The 19581-nt window shown below is 38.2% G+C and overlaps 1 protein-coding gene across 5 annotated transcripts in view; it reads left to right on the top strand.

The window, feature by feature from the left end:
• Positions 1 to 19581, top strand: part of LOC130919955 (phospholipid phosphatase 3-like) — a 90357-nt gene that overhangs the window by 40461 nt on the left and 30315 nt on the right. For 2 of the 5 annotated variants that reach the window (XM_057842633.1, XM_057842630.1), the window contains exon 3: positions 12558 to 12753. In XM_057842633.1, the coding sequence (XP_057698616.1) occupies positions 12558 to 12753 (196 nt within the window). The other 3 variants (XM_057842635.1, XM_057842631.1, XM_057842632.1) reach the window with 3 other exon arrangements.

Genomic DNA, 19581 nt, shown 5'->3' with positions numbered 1-19581 from the left:
GTTATATAATTTGAAAATTTGAATGAATGCATTGAATACAAATTAATTGTTTCTCGTCAAATTTATTTACCAGCTTTCAATTTAACAATTGTACACGCAGTCTAAACATTAAGTATATATATTAAAAAAAATTGTAAACAATAAGAATTCTAGTGTGAACATTTATAACAGCTTGCATGACTTGAAAAATGTACATTATACAATCGGACGACTGTGCAAACATGTCATTGTAACACAAATGACTTGCAGCTTTAACAGTACACTTCAGACAACTTATTGGTAGTGGCTGCTGTGACATAATTATTCAACACAAGTGTTTACGTCAAGGTTTCAGGTTTTTTGTTTCCAGTACATTTTTTAACACATATACAGATACAACCAGATTAAAGCAGTATTGCTCTGATGCCAATGAAACATTTAAGATTTTATGATGGCAGAATAAAGCAAACACATACAGGAAAAAGTAGCTGTGGTCATTAAACTGTCTTTACCATATGAAAGCCTTCAGAGAAATCACATAGATACCAAATAACGCGACGTAATGATTGCTAGATGAAGTCCGTGCCCAGTCCACTCATTAATTTCAGCCATTTCGACAAGGTGAGAGGCTTAGAGCCGCTATCCGACTCCATCACGTTCATTTGTAGCGTCAGCCGCTTGCGTTAACCGCTAGCGTTAGCCTGTGGCTTGGCTACCAGAAGAAAGCAATGAAAGCATCCTCTCCTGAAATCGTGAGAACCAGGGAGGTTCATTAAGTTTACTTAATGTCGGGTGAAAGTTTGGCGAAGCTCCCTAAAGCCCGACTCCATCATGTTTGCTTGTAGCGTTAGCCTCTAGCGTTAGCCTAACAGGCTTCTGTTTGTTTGGCTTCCTGAAAACCACGTGACTCCATACGTAAGCACACTGACTGCTTTCTTAAAGGGGAATGAACATTGCCGAGCAACACAGAGTCAAAGCGGGATGAAAAGACTATATTTTCTTGTTTTATTAAATTACCGAATTTACCGACATGGTCAAAATTACATCGGTCATTGTGAAGAATTTCGGTAACGGCAAATTTTCGGTTTACCGCCCTGCTCTACGCTCAATGTTGTCAGCACGTCGTGTGTTTAATATCATTGCCAGAAAAACACACATAATAGGACACCTTGCAGCTTCCCTTTTAATGCTGTCCTTATAATAACGATCTGCTGCATCGTATATTACTTTGTGACTTTCCACCTCCATGATGAAACGTTCTTCGTACATGTTCGCTGGTGTTTAAACCGTGAATAAGCAACTGGTCTGTTACGTCCAGGCCCAGCTCCGCCCATTTGGTCGGATGCGTGTCCGGCAAAAATAGAAAATAGCCTATACCATCCGGTATTAGTTGAACAATAGGATATAATGGGAACGGATTGACTCCGGCGCTATTTTTTACCGGAGTCGGACCGGAACCGCAATGATCATGCATCTGGTCTATCTAGAACGTTTCATCGTGGAGGTGGAAAGTCACAAAGTGATTTATGATTCAACAGATCGTTATTATAAGGACAGCATTAAAAAGGAACCTGCCAGGTGTCCAATTATGTGTGTTTTTCTGGCAATGATATCAAACACACGACGTGCTGACAACTTTGTTTTTATGAACACATGGCGCTAACTTCCTCAACCTGTGGCTCTCGGTAGACTTTCGCTTTTTCACTCCCGCATCACATGAACAAAACAACATCACCATACACATTGAACGCCATAGCAGAAGCTATGAGGATGGACAGGGAGTTTTCATGCAAGTTATGTAATTTAAAACAGTAATAACTTATTACAGAATGGTCGGGTGTCACAAACAAAACACAACAAAACGTCATCAGTCGATGGGGTAGGCTACAGGCTACATAGACAAAATGAACGAAAAAAAATGCAGTATATCTGGAAGTGGTTCCGCTGCAGAAATTCTCGTGCCCGGCGCACACACAATGTTGGTTTGTATGCAGAGTCGAGGGGGAAAAGTACGAAAGAGAATAGAGAGACACCTACAAGTTTCAACCTGGTGGTCTATCCAAGACGTTGCTCTTTTTTCTGTCCTACATTTTACTTGACTTTTCGTAGAAAAAAACAACAGTTTCCTACAAACAGCCAGTTGGAAGCCACAGCAGATTTCTGGCGTCTATGGAATTTCCCAAACTGCGTTGGAAGCCTTGATGTTAACGTTATAATAAAAGCAATGAGGCACTCTCAATCAGTGATGATGTATCGTGTGTGAACTGTCTGTTGTTGAAAATTAAACATCAAAACAACTCTTTTGACACCAAACCTGTGCTTTATTCTTCATATACTTGAAGTGTGACACGTAAATAAGTCACAGACTCACAGCAAACATATGTACACAATAAATGATGAAGTGCACCGACCAAAAATACGACATAAAGTGATAAAAAGCTGGCGGTTTTTAGCCGACTGGGTCACCGCTTTGTGTGGCCATTCGATTCCAAACACACACATACTGTACTTGTCTCGGTGGTTCTTCCATTTTTTTTAAATTCAATTGCTGGCTGACCTCCAGCCCCGTATTTTCAGCAATTTCCTCCCACGAATTGTTTGCCATTTGGCAATCTTCATAATGTCTTGACGAGACATTGTAGAAGTTTGGCTTGGTCCATTTTTGCATGTAGAAAAATAAGTTTTGAGAATGGCGGTGATTTTGCGCTGAACAGGAAACAACAGTCTGAGCGGACCAATCATAGTCCATTTCCACCATGTCACACGCGTTGACGCGACGCGAAGTCAGAAAAAAAAAAGAAGGACCCAAAGAGGCTACGGCGCAGGGTCGTAAATCGGGTCTTCGTTGACGGCGCAAGTCTGACGCGGAAGCTTGACTCAGCCTTCAGGAGAAGGAGCGCTGGGATGCGATGCGTCAGTCAGACCTGGACAGAGCACTGGTTGGGAAAAAAAATAAAGCCTGTCTTTTGTATTGCATTCTTCCACTTAAACAACACTGTATATGTATATTCAATAAACAATCTATATAAATTCATTCTCATTATATTTGTGTGTGTGTTCTATCAGCTGGACAGTTCATGTTTCATTCAAATGCAGCAGTGATTTGACATTTTAATTTCCTCGAGTTGGCAGAAAAAAACGCAATTTTTTAAAAATGATTAAATAGTCTACATATTTTTATAATCAATATAAATGCATTTATACAATAAAATAATGCTGGAAAGGTGTGTTAAATATGTTTCTGTGTGGGTTATTGTGCTCATATGGATGCGCCTCTCTGACAAGTAGATGTTCTGCGCGGCTCCTGTTCGCAATTCCCATCCGGCGCCATCTCCGTTCATCCAAATTATTCCTTTTATAAAAAAGTTTTATTGTTTTACATCCATACATCTTTTTAGTTTACATATAGAAATATATATTTATTACAAAAAAGGTAGCGAGAGAGAAGCCCGGCCCTAACCAAACGTAATAATTCACATTTTAGGCCCGACCCTGCCCAAAATTCGGGTCGGGTCAGGTTCGGGCTTAAGAGCATACGACATGAGAAAAAAAATCTTAAATAACATTATTATGTGAATTAGAATCATATTTTGTGACGATTGGACTATATAGAACAATGTAGCAAAGCGCAGATGACGAGAAATTAGTCTTTTAATCTGGCGGTTAGCCACGCCTACCATTATAGGCACTAGCTTCCCCAACAGGTGGATGACGTCAGCGGGAGAATGGGCTCATTGGTTTTACTATTCAGTCCACTGAGGCGGAATAATTCAGAACGAGGAAAACGTGACGAAGAGAGCCGCAAAATGTCATTGTTTCAGTCTCTCTACTCCAATATTTTTTGCAGGATATTCTTTTTATCCAAGTATTTTTCCCCAATAGCTAAATAATGGCTTGAGAAGGACCAGCCAGCTCGTCGGGGGGGAATTATTCACAACGAGGAAAATGCGACGAAGAGAGCTGCAAAATGTCATTGTTTCTGTCTCTCTACTTCAATATTTTTACAGGATATTATTTTTATCCAGGTATTTTTTCCCCAATTGCTAAATAAATGGCATGGTCATGACAAATAATAGTCTTGTGCTAAATGGAATATGAATTAATAAAAATGCACTTATTCAGGACGACATGGCAAAATTACTTCATAATGGTCAAAACTGTCGACTTCACCTTTACTGTCGCACCTCCCGAACAATATTTTATGACACCTAAATCGGGCTTATGTCATTTCCCTTACCCAGCTTCAGAGAATGTGAACAAACCAAGAGGCGTGAAAGCTAGCCGACATGCTAACCTGAACCGAGTGATGTTTCAAAGTCTTCGAAGCGGAAAATCACACATAACTAGCCCGGAACTTTTGACATGACGACTGGGTTGTCGATTGTCTTCGCTGATCGGCAAACCGCCCGGCAGAGAGCAATTTACAGTTCGTTCCCCGGAGGAGGGCGGCTGCAGTTGTTGTGCAGGTAATGTGCATAAGGAGAGCTTTTTACATGCCTATCAATGATCAAACGTAAGAAGTCCTTTATTTAAAAATAGTTTGTAGTGTTTACTTTGTAATCCCTGTATTCGCGGCTATTTTTAACACAAAGTTGCAATTTCTGATCGGGTAGAAAATTTGACAGAACATCGGGCACACCAAGAGTGCAAAAGCAGAGTCAAGTGCTCGCCCGGCGGGGGTATGTGCGACAAGGAGCATGTCAGCCACAAAATGCAAGCCACCTCCGTATTAAAATGATCCCAGTATTTGACATAATACAAAACAAGATGTTTACTCACTTCCTAGTAAGTTCTATGGTCCCACAGTAGTAGGGCTTGTTTTGGCCAATATCCACGGTGAATGGCGCACACGCCTCTCCCTCATACAGCAAGATTTTTCTGCAGCCGTTTGGCTGGCCTAATGCGAAAAATAAATGTATTAATCCGCAAAATCAGCTGAATCCTTAGTCCTTCTCATATAACAGTATGGCTGTATAGTGAAGAGGACTCCTTCTACCGTACACGTCACAGCACCCTCTTTCTCAACTCGAGACTGTTGCCGGAAGTCACTCATTTTCATGGCACGGGATTAAAAAAACTAAATAAATATAGCGATCGCTTCCACACACATCCAAGCGGTCCATATCATTCAGGACCATAAAATACCGCGTGTATTATGAAATAAACATGCTTTTTCGTGTCACATGCACTTTAAAATCTTACCTCAGTAACGCGCACACATACACAAACATAGTGTAGCGCTTGCAAACATTGCCAGCGGCAACAGGTTTAAATAAATCAGCACAGAAGTCTAGCTCACTTTTTACTTTTTATTTTTCTGTGCGCTCTCTTTGCGTTTCCGCATCAAAAACACCAATAAATTGCGCTGACGACCAATGCAGAGCATCCTAGTGACGCTACAATAGTATTAGGAAGAACGATTTTCCTTTAGCCATTTCAAAATATATTGTTTGGAGATACACAAGCACTGTCATCCCATGCAAATGACGTGTATACATTTTGTTTTGTGTAAATTTCAATAAAATATAGTTAAAATTAGATGCATAATACTTTTATTAACATTATTTACTTTGAAAGACCGGATATTGTTGCCGTTCTATTTCCTGTTTGGTGCGTGCTAAACAGCAGAGCTTGATCCGGCCGCAGCTTGACGGACCAGAAAATAGACCTTGAACGTATTTTAGTTTTGACAGATCGGAGAGGCGGACTCAGGCGCATCCAGATCGGAACTGAGCGGATCATGTGGACCACCTCGTATTGACTACAATACAAACGTATTAGTTGCGGTGTTCGGCACGAAGCTAAGCGTAGCGCGGTGGACTGTGCGTGTATCGGCCTTTAGGAAGTGCTCTGAAATGAGGAGGGTTATGTAATGATGGGCAGCTGACAAGCTTTGCATTTTATGCAACTTTTAATAACAATGTGGCAGAGGCAGTATAACATGCAGCGTGCTCACACTATCAGTCACTTCCTGGTACTCCCCTATAGGCGGGACCTGTCAATCAACTGGAGGATGACATATTGCAGTACAGCCTTTAATAAAGCACTTTCCATATAATAATAGCCTGTTATATGACAGGTTACATCATGGAAATGATGCCATGACACACCAAACCTCACCACGGTGTGACAAGAGCAATATTTTGTTTCACAGACCTGTTAACCCGTTGACCAAGTACAAGAATAAGAATATCTTTACTCACATTGTAACAGGTATAATAACAGACATATCTCCATTCCTCAGGTTTATTCATAGCAGTTCTTTGGTGTTTTTAGCAGTATCTTCGATGTGAGTCGTCCTCATCCTCTTGGGCGACCCATGACCTGCAGCTGAAACCCATTCTGACACTGACAAGCACATTTTGCTTCAGACTGCCTGGATGGTTTTGAGATCTTATCGTACCCTGAAGCGATTCAAGACATGCTCCACTGGACGCGGCAAAGCAGCCTTCAAGCCAACCTCAAATTGAGTCTTCTCCATGGTTCAGAGTAGAGCTGAAACAAATACTCGAGCAACTCAAGTAACTCGAGTTTAAAAACTGATCTGAGTAATTTTATTCACCTCGAGGAATCGTTTAATTTTGCCAGCTCTATGCAACACGTTTTGCCTGGACTACTTTTCATGCGGGACAACTCGCTGACGTGACGTGCGTAGAGGAAGAAGCAATAAAAAAAAATACCTTACTGCAGCTGACAGCCGTTACAAACTGCACCGACGTTGCTAAAAACTACGCCCGCATGTTGCTACAGTGGTAGCATGTAGCTTTTGATGCGTGTCATAGATATCACATGTACGTAGAACTAGATGCGAAATGTCCGACTCGGCGGCGTTAACAAAACAGCCGCCATCTTAAAGCAGTACACTTCTCAGCGCTCGTAAACAAGATTAACCTTACTGTCATTTGCTCACGTAACGTTATCCCTGCGGAGGGCTAGGTTTGTATTCATTATGACCACTGTCGATGCGTGGCTAACTCTTACATACAGGCTTTATTTAATCTGTGAAAACAGCGCGAGAGTGATTAGGGTGTAAAATAAAAACTTAATGCTAACTGTCAATTTTAGCTCAGTAGTCATTGCTGGAAAAATACACCAAGTAGCACTGGTGCCTAATGTGCTCCAATACAGCACAGCATTTATTTTGAACACTGCAAAAACTCAAAATCCTATCGGTACTTACAGTTTAGACTAACTTAAAACTTAACTAGAACTTATAGCTTGACACAAGTGGAAATTCAATTGAAACACGTGGGAAAAACACCTAACTTTTAAGTGATGTGTGTTATCAAGCATAATGACATTTTTAGATAAGAAATTTTTTATAAGATCTAAAAGTTTTTTGAGTGAAAGCAGTGAATTAGTCTTTTTTTTTCTTTTTTTCTTTTTTTGTCACATTTGAGATGCAATTGTTGGCTGTTTTCAACAATGTACATCGAAAATAAAGACATTGATTGAATGAAAATGTTCAATATTAGATGAAATGTCTTGTTTTCTCATCTATATTTATAATTGCTCTTTACCTAAAAAAAAAAATGTTTTATCCGATTACTCGATTAATCGATAGGATTTTCAGTCGATTACTCGATTACTAAAATATTCGATAGCTGCAGCCCTAGTTCAGAGTACATGCATTGTTATCTCCTTTTTGCTTCATTTTCATATCTCTAAACATAGAACTAAAAATTTTTGTCTCATTGGTTAATGAGACAAAAACGCTGGAATATTTGAACGATATTAGTGTGTTCATTATCATGCCTGTATAAACAAACATGATGATCGTTTCACAATAAGTCCACTATGTTGACACTCAACCGAGAGGAAAAGATGGTTTTATAATACTATCTATCTGATAAAACAATTACGCACAATGAACTAGCCTCTCCACAAAATTCATGAAAATTCATGAGTCAAAGATTGTATTCTAGGATGTTTAATTTTAAATGCCTTTTATTGAAACCCCACTAAAATTATTTAGTTTTTCAATTTTAACCCCGCGGCACGGTGGCTGAGTGGTTAGCACGTCTGCCTCACAGTTCTAAGATCAAGGGTTCAATCCCGGGCTTCGGCCTTCCTGTGTGGAGTTTGCATGTTCTCCCCGTGCCTGCGTGGGTTTCCTCCGGGAACTCCGGTTTCCTCCCACATCCCAAAAACATGCATGGTAGGCTGATTGAACACTCTAAATTGCCCGTAGGTATGAGTGTGTGCGTGAATGGTTGTATGTCTCCTTGTGCCCTGCAATTGGCTGGCAACCAGTTCAGGGTGTCCCCTGCCTACTGCCCCGAGTTAGCTGGGATAGGCTCCAGCACCTCCGCGACCCTCGTGAGGAAAAAGCGGCATGGAAAATGAATGAATGAATGAATTTTAACCCCTTTAAACAGAAGATGTCTTTGTGTGTTGAATTGGCACTCCCTTAAAAGTATATAGGCCTACTCTTTTTACATATATAGATATGTATATGGCGGAAAACCCAGACAAGGCTGAAAAAGCAGTTTCTGCTCTTGCACCACTCTTTAAAATAAACTGCTGCATTTTAAGACCATAGAACTGTTGTGTCTGATAGAACAATATGTCTATATACTGCCATAGCAGATTCATGGCACATTAAGTCCCCAAACTATTTTTAATGTGTCCGTTTTACCCTGGAAACCCCGCGTTTACAGACGTCGCGCAATCGCTTTTGTTTCAACCCAGCCATAAAAAGAAGGTGAGTAATCGTATTTATTATTCAAAATGCCTGTCATTTTTAGCTTAGAATCATTAATTAATGTCTAATATTTCATTTTAAAACAAAAAGGGACTTTTAAAAAAATTGTTCACTCGCATATTTTAAACTTTTAAACAAACTACTACGTCACAATGAAAAAATTTGCGTCTGTAAAAAAGGCGTCGATATCACCCACATAACTATCACTTGATTGTATTTTTTTCGTTACTGTCACATTTTCCCCAATACTAGTATTTTAGATGATAAATAATCGATCCAAACAAAGAAAAATGAAAAAAAAAAACATTTAAAAGGGTAAATATATGAAAGTGAAAATCTCGACCACTCTTTGACGTCTGCGATTTCCCTAAACAGCAAAGTGAACTTGGTGAGATTGACCCTTAGAGGGCTTAGTGATCGAGTCAACAACAATGGTCACTCCAGAGCTCCCTATATCCCACAATGCATTGTAGTGGTGCATGAAAAAAATATGTCCATGCTGGCTGCTGTATATACTACCAAAGAAGAATAAAATGAATTAGGCTGCCAGCACGGTGTTTGAATGTTATACCAAACTGCCTTTCAAATTGTAAAATTCATCATTGTTTTTAAAATAAAAAAATTAGAATGTATGTGGCAGTTATGGCAGAATGTATGGAATCACAGGAGTGCCTAAAAAAACACACCCGTCAATAAATAAATAAAAAAAGAAATGAATACATAAAAATTAAAGTAACTTTTTTATTGACTTTCACTTTTGTCATTAAAAAAAGGGGAAAAAATGACAGTTTTTGTCATTGATGTTTCTCTTTCACTTGCCTTTTTTGTATTTTGCTTTCAACGTAAGGAATGGTCTGTCAATCAAATCGTGTTAGGAGAGATTGAAACTAAACTTCAAATAGGTTAGATGTATTAAACAACAAATTTGTCTACAACTTATAAGGTATAGACAAATAAATAAATAAATAATGAATTGCCCAAATAAAATTTGATACAAAACTAATAATTCTGATAATTATCAGGTATAGCCATCAAGCACGGAATACGTCTCCGTCTTATTGACATGAGTCGCCGTATATTTTGTGCGATATGGAATAATGATGCCACCAGGCCTGGCCACGGCACCCCCCCAATGAATTTGTTGGCCACCCCACTCGCCAGTACGATGTCAGATTGTAATAGCTGCGGAACTCAAAATGTTGATTGGACTATTATGGACTATGCACAATAACATAATATAATAGAATACAATATAATACAATCAACAAAAGTATATCGGTAGGCATGTTCTGAAGTCTTTCTGACAGTTTTCTACTGGCCTGTTTATTACCACAACATAGTAAAAACCTGAAATTATGGCTTTTATTTTTTTGGTGACCCACAGCTAATGACCATAGGTGATGGTAGGAACATAGATCGACTGGTAAATCGAGCGCTTGGCCTTTTGGCTCAGCTCCGTCTTCATTACAACGGACTGGTTCAGAGTTCACTCCATCATATTTTAAATGGTCAATATGCAAAGTGCTATTTCACATTCATACAAATGCAAAATAAGAAAACACACACTTAAATATGAATGGAGTTTCCACTTCTAAAACCAATCTAAAAAAAAAAAAAAAGAAACACGCAAAATGACAGTTTATACACAGTATATGGCGAAAAACACTCAGGTAACTTGAAGTTCCGCTCTGAGACCCCCAATTTAGCCAACTTTCAAAATTTTCCGATATGCACGTGTGATACATCATTGGAAAGCTTAAATCTAAATTTTCTGGGGGAAGAAAAAATTTGAACAGGAGGGCATTTAAAAAAAAAAAGAAAAAAAAATTAAACAGCAAAACCCTATCTGGAGGTGAGAGCATGCGAGAGCAGAATTACAGACGCCATAACTTTAACGAGATATTATCGTGTACTAAAGACACAGACTTACTTCAGAACACAGATGTGAATGGCCACAGCTGGATTTTTGGGGGATTTTATGGGTGAAACATGGTCCTATAACAAGGGTCGCGATGCAGAAATTGCAGACATCAAGGAGTGTTCGAGATTTTCTTTTTCATATATTTACCCTTTTAAAGGTTTTTTTTCCCAATTTTTCTTTGTTTGGATCGATTATTTATCCTCTAACATATCGTAGAAAATGCGACAGTAACAAAAAAAATACAATTAAGCGAAAGTTATGAGGTAGATATCCGTGACTTTTTTACAGACACCATTATTGTCATTGTGACGTAATGTGTTTAAAAGTTTAAAATATGCGAGTAAATACATTTTTAAAGTCTTTAATTAAAAAAAAATTTTTTTTTAAACATTAGACATCAATTTATGGCTGGGTTAAAACAAAAGCAGTTGCGCGGTGTCTGTAAACAGGGGTTTCCAGGGTAAAACTGACAAATTAAAAATATTTCGGGGGCTTAATGTGCCATGAATCTGCTATGGCAGCATATAGACATATTATTCTATCAAACACAACAGTTCTTTTGGCTTAAAATACAGCTGTTTATTTTAAAAAGGGGTGCAAGACTGGAAACTGCTTTTTCAGCCTTGTCTTTGTTTTCCGCCATATATTCAACTATTTAATTTTGAAAAAAAAAAAAAAAAAAAAAAAAAGTTTTACCGCATGATTTCTGTAACTGTCAATGTCAGTAAATAATTTTAGGAATACAAAAAAATAATCCCGGGGTTATAAATACATATATATATTCAGTATAGTTATACTCTTTATAAATATGTACATTTGCATAATTGAAACAACAGCAGGAACAAACAGAAAATGTCAAAGCAATAAAAAAAAATATATATATATATATATATATATATATATATATATATATATATATATATATATATATATATATATATATATATATATATATATATATATATAAAAAGCCAAAATTTCTCAATTTGTGACGTTGAATTTTTTTGTACAATTTATTATTGATATAAAACAAAATAGTGACGTTCTACTTTCTACACTGACTTGAACATGTCAGATTTTGATTTTGATCCCCCAAGTCATGGAGAAGCACTGTTTAGGTAAACAGCTACATCTAGCGTTAAAACTGAGAAGTGCATGCTATGTATGCTAAATGTAAAAACGTGCGCGCCGTATGCAATGAAAGTTTCATAATTTGCAGTGGGCAAATAAAAATTGAATTATTAGCTCGCGGGCCGTACTTTGGACATTTTGCTTTGATTGACCCTGACTAGAAAGCCCTGTAAACTGACACGGAAAGCCCCTTGCCTTTGATTCTCTGATTCCTTTGATGTACCTTGCAAGTTCTACTGCCGTTTATTGTCTTTAATGTGCAGAACATATACAACACGTAGCACTAAACTCCTCAAAACTATCCTTGACCGCTGATGCCATATTCGATTACCACTGTTTCTCCTCGCTTTTATGTTTGAACCGGTTTTGACTTCAGTAATTTATACTCAAAACAAACAAATATCGTTTTATCAGTCCGTGGATTCATCTTGGTGAGTACTGAATTTTTTTGTTTTTTTGAAAATCTGTAGTTTGTCCAATAGGCTATATTTCACGGCGTTAATCAATTTGTTGTTAGTAAATTGAGTCAAAATCTGCACGGTATCAATGCTTCACCTTGTCATTGTAAGATTTCACCGCTAGAGGAGCTAGAGAGAGTTTGCAAGGGCTTCCACATGGAGAACTTTACGCATACTTTGAAGGTGACGGGTGCTCAATAAATTGGATGGATGAGCCCTGCGGGCGATTGTGACGCCATAGCTTTTTAAAAATGCGTCAAAAGGGAACATTATTGTGACGCATCCAATATTCGAACTCTTGTCAAAGTTTTTAAGACTCTCTTATGAATAGTTGTTGATCTCCCTTTTTGTTATGCTGGGCCAGGTGGGGCCACAGTGCGGTTGTGTGAGCCCGGGGACCCGACCCAAGCGTCCCAAAGTGTTGCACACCAAGAGCGGCATCCGACCGGCGAAAGCAGCGGGAATGGAGAACAGCACCGGGAGCAAAATGACTCAAAGTGGACGAGCCTTATTCACAAGGAAGTTACTGGTGGTCTCAGACGTCCTGTGCCTAATCCTAGGTAAATATTAATTCCATATTTTCCTTAGATGTTATACTTTCTCAAGTTATATGCAAATATACTGTAATGTGTGGGGCTAAAATTTATATTAACATTTATGTACGTTAGTCCTCAGTGTTTCTTTTCTTTCTTTTTGCTGTTCGACGTGATTGTGGAACAAAAAATGTTAAAATACCTTCAAAACATATTGCTCTTTATAACATCACAACATAAAGTTATATTTCAGATTTGGGTGACCCCGAAGACCATAAATAAATGGTCACTGTCATTCGTGTTACAATAACAATTCTTGCAAAAAGTAATATTTTGAAATGAGGTCATTTTTAATGACAATATGTCATAAATGTGCCCTTGATGTGGAATAAAAACGCTTTTATTGAATACAGTAAAACCAAACTCTTATGTCCGGGTTATGACATCATCTGAAACAAAGCCTCACATTATCATAAAGCCTTTGACTTTGAAAGAATGAATTTTATATTTTATGCATATTACAGGCATAGATAAACAAAACAACCCGTTTAACTTTTGCTAGACATTTAAAAATCCAAACCAGGTGTGATTTGTCACCCCCTTTGAGTAATAAAAAATAATATACAATATAATATATGGTAATATACAGTTGTGGTCAAAAGTTTACATACACTTGTGAAGAACATAATGTCATGGCTCTCTTGAGTTTCCAGTTATTTCTACAACTTTGATTTTTCTCTGATAGAGTGATTAGAACAGATACTTCTTTGTCACAAAAAACATTCATGAAGATTGGTTCTTTTAAGACTTTATTATGGGTTAACAGAAACAGTGATCAAATCTGCTGGGTCAAAAATATACATACATGGATCTGAAAAAGCTCATCATTGACTTGAACAAGTCAGGAAAGTAACTTGGAGCCATTTCAAAGCAGCTGCAGGTCCCAAGAGCAACAGTGCAAACAATTGTTTGTAAGTATAAAGTGCATGGCACTGATTTGTCACTGCCATGATCAGGAAGAAAACGCAAGCTATCACCTGCTGCTGAGAGAAAATTGGTCAGGAGGGTGAAGATTCAACCGAGAATCACCAAAGAGCAGATCTGCCAAGAATTAGAAGCTGCTGGAACACAGGTGTCATTGTCCACAGTCAAGCGTGTTTTGCATCTCCATGGACTGAGAGGCTGCCGTGCAAAAAGGAAGCCCTTGCTCCAAAAGCGGCACCTTAAGGCTCGACTGAAGTTTGCTGCTGATCACATGGACAAAGATAAGACCTTCTGGAGGAAAGTTCTGTGGTCAGACGAAACAAAAATCGAGCTGTTTGGCCACAATGCCCAGCAATATGTTTGGAGGAGAAAGGTTGAGGCCTTTAACCCCAAGTACACCATGCCTACCGTCAAGCACGGTGGTGGTAGTATTATGCTGTGGGGCTGTTTTGCTGCCAATGGAACTGGTGCTTTACAGAGAGTAAATGGGATAATGAAGAAGGAGGATTACCTTCAAATTCTTCAAGATAACCTAATGTCATCAGCCCGAAGATTGGGTCTTAGGTGCAGTTGTGTTTTCCAACAGGACAATGACCCCAAACACACATCAAAAGTGGTAATGGAATGGCTAAATCAGGCTAGAATTAAGGTTTTCGAATGGCCTTCCCAAAGTCCTGACTTGAACTTGTGGACAAGGCTGAAGAAACAAGTCCATGTCAGAAAGCCATCAAATTTAACTGAACTGCACCAATTCTGTCTAGAGCAGGGGTCTCCAACCCAGTCCTCAAGGCCCACTGTGGGTCCTGGTTTTTGTTCCAGCCGATCCAGCAGAGACAGTTGAACCAATGAGGCTTCTGCTAAAACAAGCCACACCTGACTGCAATCAACTGATTGCACTTGTAAAACACCAGATTGGGGGAAAAGTGTTGTCACCTTGTATGGTAGGAATGAAATCCTGCACCCACAGTGGGCCTTTGTGGAATAGGTTGGGGACCCCTGGTCTAGAGGAGTGGCCAAAGATTCAACCAGAAGCTTGCCAGAATCTTGTGGATGGCTACCAAAAGCGCCTAATTGAAGTGAAAATGGTCAAGGGACATGTTACCAAATATTAGCGCTGCTGTATGTATATTTTTGACCCAGCAGATTTGATCACTTTTTTCTGTTCAGCCATAATAAAGTCATAAAAGAACCAAACTTCATTAATGTTTTTTGTGACAAAGAAGTATCTGTTCCAATCACTCCATCAGAGAAAAATCAGAGTTGTAGAAATAACTGGAAACTCAAGAGAGCCATGACATTATGTTCTTCACAAGTGTATGTAAACTTTTGACCACAACTGTAGTTTTTTTGGTCACTGTTGTGACTGGTGGGTTAAAATGGGTTAACCAGTTAACTCTTTAAGTGCCATTGACTATGATAGATGCTTGCAAATAATGGCTCCAGAGAAAATGACGGAAATGTCGTGAAATGCCCCAGAATTAACTCATTGCCTGACGTCGGCTGCCAGTGATGCCCATAGACGTCCAATCCGTTTGCCTTGCTAAAGGTACCCAACCCCACGAGTTTCACAGCTGCATCCACCGAACCATTCGGAATTTCATAGTAAAGCCATTTTTTTACGAATTCAAAACCTAGCAAGGTAACATTTAAGTGAATTCCTGTTCAAATTTCTTCCAGATTTCAAATTTGCTACAAATTGTCTTTTGCTGTTGATTTTCACGTCGGTAAATGAAATTAAACTCATTTCATTTCACACTGTTCCTTTTTGTTTTCATGTCTACATTCTTATTTTATTGTCGCATCCTTGCATCACATACTATTTTCATGGTCTAAAATGATGTAATTTTATTTAATTTTTTTTATTTTCTACGCGTAGGTGTGTAATACTCCCTCATACCAAGTGACAGTTAACCTTCCAATGAGCAAACCGATTTCTCCTCCCATTAGATAGATGCAGAGCTGTATAAAGAGAGTCGCGGCACTCTTTGATGTCGCCGTAGGTGGTCACGTGGTTCCTGTAGGGCAGACATGTCCAAAGTCCGGCCCGGGGGCCAAATGCTGCCCGTGGTCAAATTTCATCCGGCCCCCAGCCTCTGTCATAAAATCAATAACGTCTGGCCCGCACACAGACTTAATAAATTGGTCAGCAGTACTGCTACCAGCATATGAAGTAACTTCCACACTAAATGCTGCTCCTCATTTACCCACTAAAAGGCAACAGCACTTTAAGCAACATTACCCCGTGTGACCCTTCCAATTTTCTAAAATGGCGACAAAAAAAAAAAAAAGAAAGTTGACTGCGACGGCCGACGCTTCAAGGATAGGTGGAAATTCGACTTATTTCTTCACTGAAATACGCAACAACTGTGTCTGCCTCATTTGCACAGACAGTCGCTGTTTTTAAAGAGTTCAGTGTGAGGCGATATTACCAAACAAGACAAGACATGTACGACAAGATTAGTGCTGCAACGATTAATCGATTAACTCAAGTATTCGATTACAAAAAAAAAAAAAAATTCTAATTAAATTTTGTTGCTTCGAGTATTCGTTTAATTAAAGTGCCGTTTTAATGGTTTATTTTAAAAGTGTTTGCAATTAGTTTTATTGATGAGGGTGGATACACTGCCCTCTGGTCTGCCTCTTTTCACATGGCTGAATCCAACTGCTCCCTGTTAAGACCAACGTAAGCTAAGTTTTTGTTTGAGCTAATGTTTTTTAATGCATTCTTAATTTAGTTAAAAAGGTATATTTAGCCGTTTTTGTGAGAATTTGTGTCTGAGCCATTTGTTAAGAGCATTGTTAAAAATAAAAAATTAAAAAAAAACATTAGCATTTAAGCCAGCGGACTTTTTCTATGTAAGTTAGCCAGCTGTTCTTTTGTTGTACATTGATCCTCATTTGAAAAAAAAAAAATATATAGCAGCAGTATTTCGCAAGAGCCCGAGAGTCAAAAGAGAACACCACAAAGGCTAGTTGGGAGATTGTTAAAACTATTAATAAAAAACAATAATAAAGGAAATGTGACACACAAAATGGCTTGCTAAAATTTGCTTAAATATATTGTTCTACGTAAAGGACGTCAGCCAGGATCGGCCCCCCACATTTTTACCACACCAAATCTGGCCCCCTTTGCAAAAAGTTTGGACACCCCTGCTGTAGGGTGTGAGTAGTTCCAAGAACAAGAAGCGCTGTAGTGGTTTTCAATGGAACTTACAGCGGTAATCACGACATTTATAGGAAAATGGATAAAATCGTGTATCTAAGTTGTAGTTTGATTTTGTCCTTGCATTATAACATATATTTAGATGCTACTTTTTCATTTGGAGGGGTAGGGCGACATGTAAACTGTTAAGCAGAAGGGAACTTTCACATGTGGAGTAAATGTTTCATGTTTGTGTTAGCATTTGCACGAGAAAACGACTTTTACATTGAAATGCAAAATGATTTAGGTTTTTCTTTTTTCACAACAAATATACTGTTTTTCCAGAGAATGTCTAGATTTCCTTGATTCACCTACCTGTGGTAATATATTAAAGAAAGCACCACGTATAACATAGTTTGTTCCCAAGTCCTAAATCGCACGTCCTACTTTGTTTCGTCGAATTGATATATAAAAACACTTTTGTTTCCCAAAAAGTTTGAGGTCACGACTTTTAAATTCTATTTTCCACTTTTCTTTACTGTTGTACTTTCTAATGCTTATATATATGTGTGTACATTTTCCTTTTTATTTCATAGACTTAGTTTGACCTGAAACACAAAGAAATTATGTTTAAAAATATTTCCCGCTTAACTCAAATTTTGAATATAGCCTCTAGTTTTAGCAAAACCAAACCTGTACCTTTTAAGAGGCATTTTTCATTTAGTTTGGACCCAAGCAACACAAATAAAATGATTTCAAGACAGGCAAAAAATTGTATTATATTCTGTAACATGGTGTAATGTATAACAATAACAAATTATTACCCTTTGATAAAGGAAAACATTTTTTATTGAACAATTGGTGAAATTGGTGTCATGGTTCATTGTTTACACCTAACATTTTATAGATCAGTGGCCTATGATGGTTGGTTGTGCAGCATGGGAAGAACGAACAGCAGAAAAAATGGATTGCAATGGTCAGTTGTCAAAACATGAAATAAAAGGCTTATTTAATTTGTTTTTTGCTATTTGAAAAATGGGCTTCGTGCCCAAAGCCAACAGGCACCAGTAGCGGTCCCCAGCAGGAGCGGATCTTGAAAATGTGACCTAAAAAAATTTATTTAAATTAGTTTTCTATTATAAATGTGTTTTTATTGTTTATTGACATCACTTTTCAATCTATACAGATCTATACAGATCTCTAAAATATAACAACATGTCAAACATTTTGGTGTAAAGAATACAGGTTGTCATGCATGGACTTGGTACTCTTCCATGATTGTGATACCTTAGCTCAAAGCTCACAAAATCGAGCTACGGTAATTAGCACGTGAAAGCCAGTCGCGTACGAATACTCACAAATATAAAGTGTGAACGTCACAAAGGGCCTCTGAAAGAGTTGACAATTTAAAAGAGCTAGCGACTTAATGAATTTATCCCTGGCGATACATTCCCAGTTAGCAGAGTCAGCTTAAAAGGTAGGAGAAAATAGCTCGTCACCTTGATAAAATATTTGTATAGCTATGCCACGCACTTACAAATAAAGCTCAACATATACATTATAAAGCGCCCCTGATAGAATATAGGCCGGAAAAGACTCAGGTGACTTGAAGTTCCGTTCTGAGACCCCCAATTTGGTCAACTTTCAAAATTGTCTGATATGCATGTGTGAAACATCATTGGAAAGCTTAAAATCTCAATTTTCTGGGTGAAGAAAATTTTTGAACAGAGGGCATTTAAAAAAAAAAAAAAAAAGTTTTTTAAACAGCAAAACCCTATCTGGAGGTGAGAACACGCGAGAGCAGGATCACAGACGCCATGACTTTAATGTGATGTTATCGCGTGCTTAACTTGTTTCGATCCAAAAACTCCATGTAGCATGTATCACTGAGTGTCAAGACACAGCTGTGAATGGCCACAGCTGGATTTTTGGGGGGATTTTATGTGTGAAACATGGTAATATAACAAAGGTCACGATGTAGAAATCGCAGACATCAGGGAGTGGTCGAGATTTTCTTTTTCAGATATTTACCCTTTTAAACGTTTTTTTTTTCCAATTTTTCTTTGTTTGGATCGATTATTTATCATGTAACATATGGGAGAAATGTGACAGTAACAAAAAAACTACAACTAAGCGATAGTTATGAGGTAGATATCCGTGACTTTTTTACAGACGCCATTTTTTTCATTGTGACATAATTCGTTTAAAAGTTTAAAATATGTGAGTGAATAATTTTTTAAAGTCGTTTTTGTTTTTTTTAAATGAAATATGAGACATCAATTAATGATTCTAAGCTAAAAATGACTGACATTTTGAATAATGAATATAATTAATTGCCTCCGTTTTATGGCTGGGTTGAAACAAAAGCGGTTGCGCGACGTCTGTAAACGGGGGTTTTCAGGGAAAAAGGACAAATTAAAAATAGTTCAGGGGCTTAATGCGCCATGAATCTGCTATGGCAGCATTTAGACATATTGTTCTGTCAAACACAACAGTTCTTTTGGCTTAAAATAGAGCAGTTTCTTTTAAAGAGGAGTGCAAGAGCAGAAACTGGTTTTTCAATCTTGTCTGTGTGTTCCGCCATAGACTGTTGAAAACTTACCTCCGAATATACTTGACGGCCAGCCATTTGTATGAATGTGGTCCGCCCTCGTCGAAGCCATGTTTGGAACTACACAAGGCTCCGTAACCCGGAGTAAAATCGTATAATGGATCCCTATGGGAGTGTC

This window comes from Corythoichthys intestinalis, chromosome 8 (genome assembly GCF_030265065.1).
Source record: "Corythoichthys intestinalis isolate RoL2023-P3 chromosome 8, ASM3026506v1, whole genome shotgun sequence".
NCBI classification, from domain to species: Eukaryota; Metazoa; Chordata; class Actinopteri; order Syngnathiformes; family Syngnathidae; genus Corythoichthys; species Corythoichthys intestinalis.
This window is presented reverse-complemented; position numbering and strand designations above follow the sequence as displayed.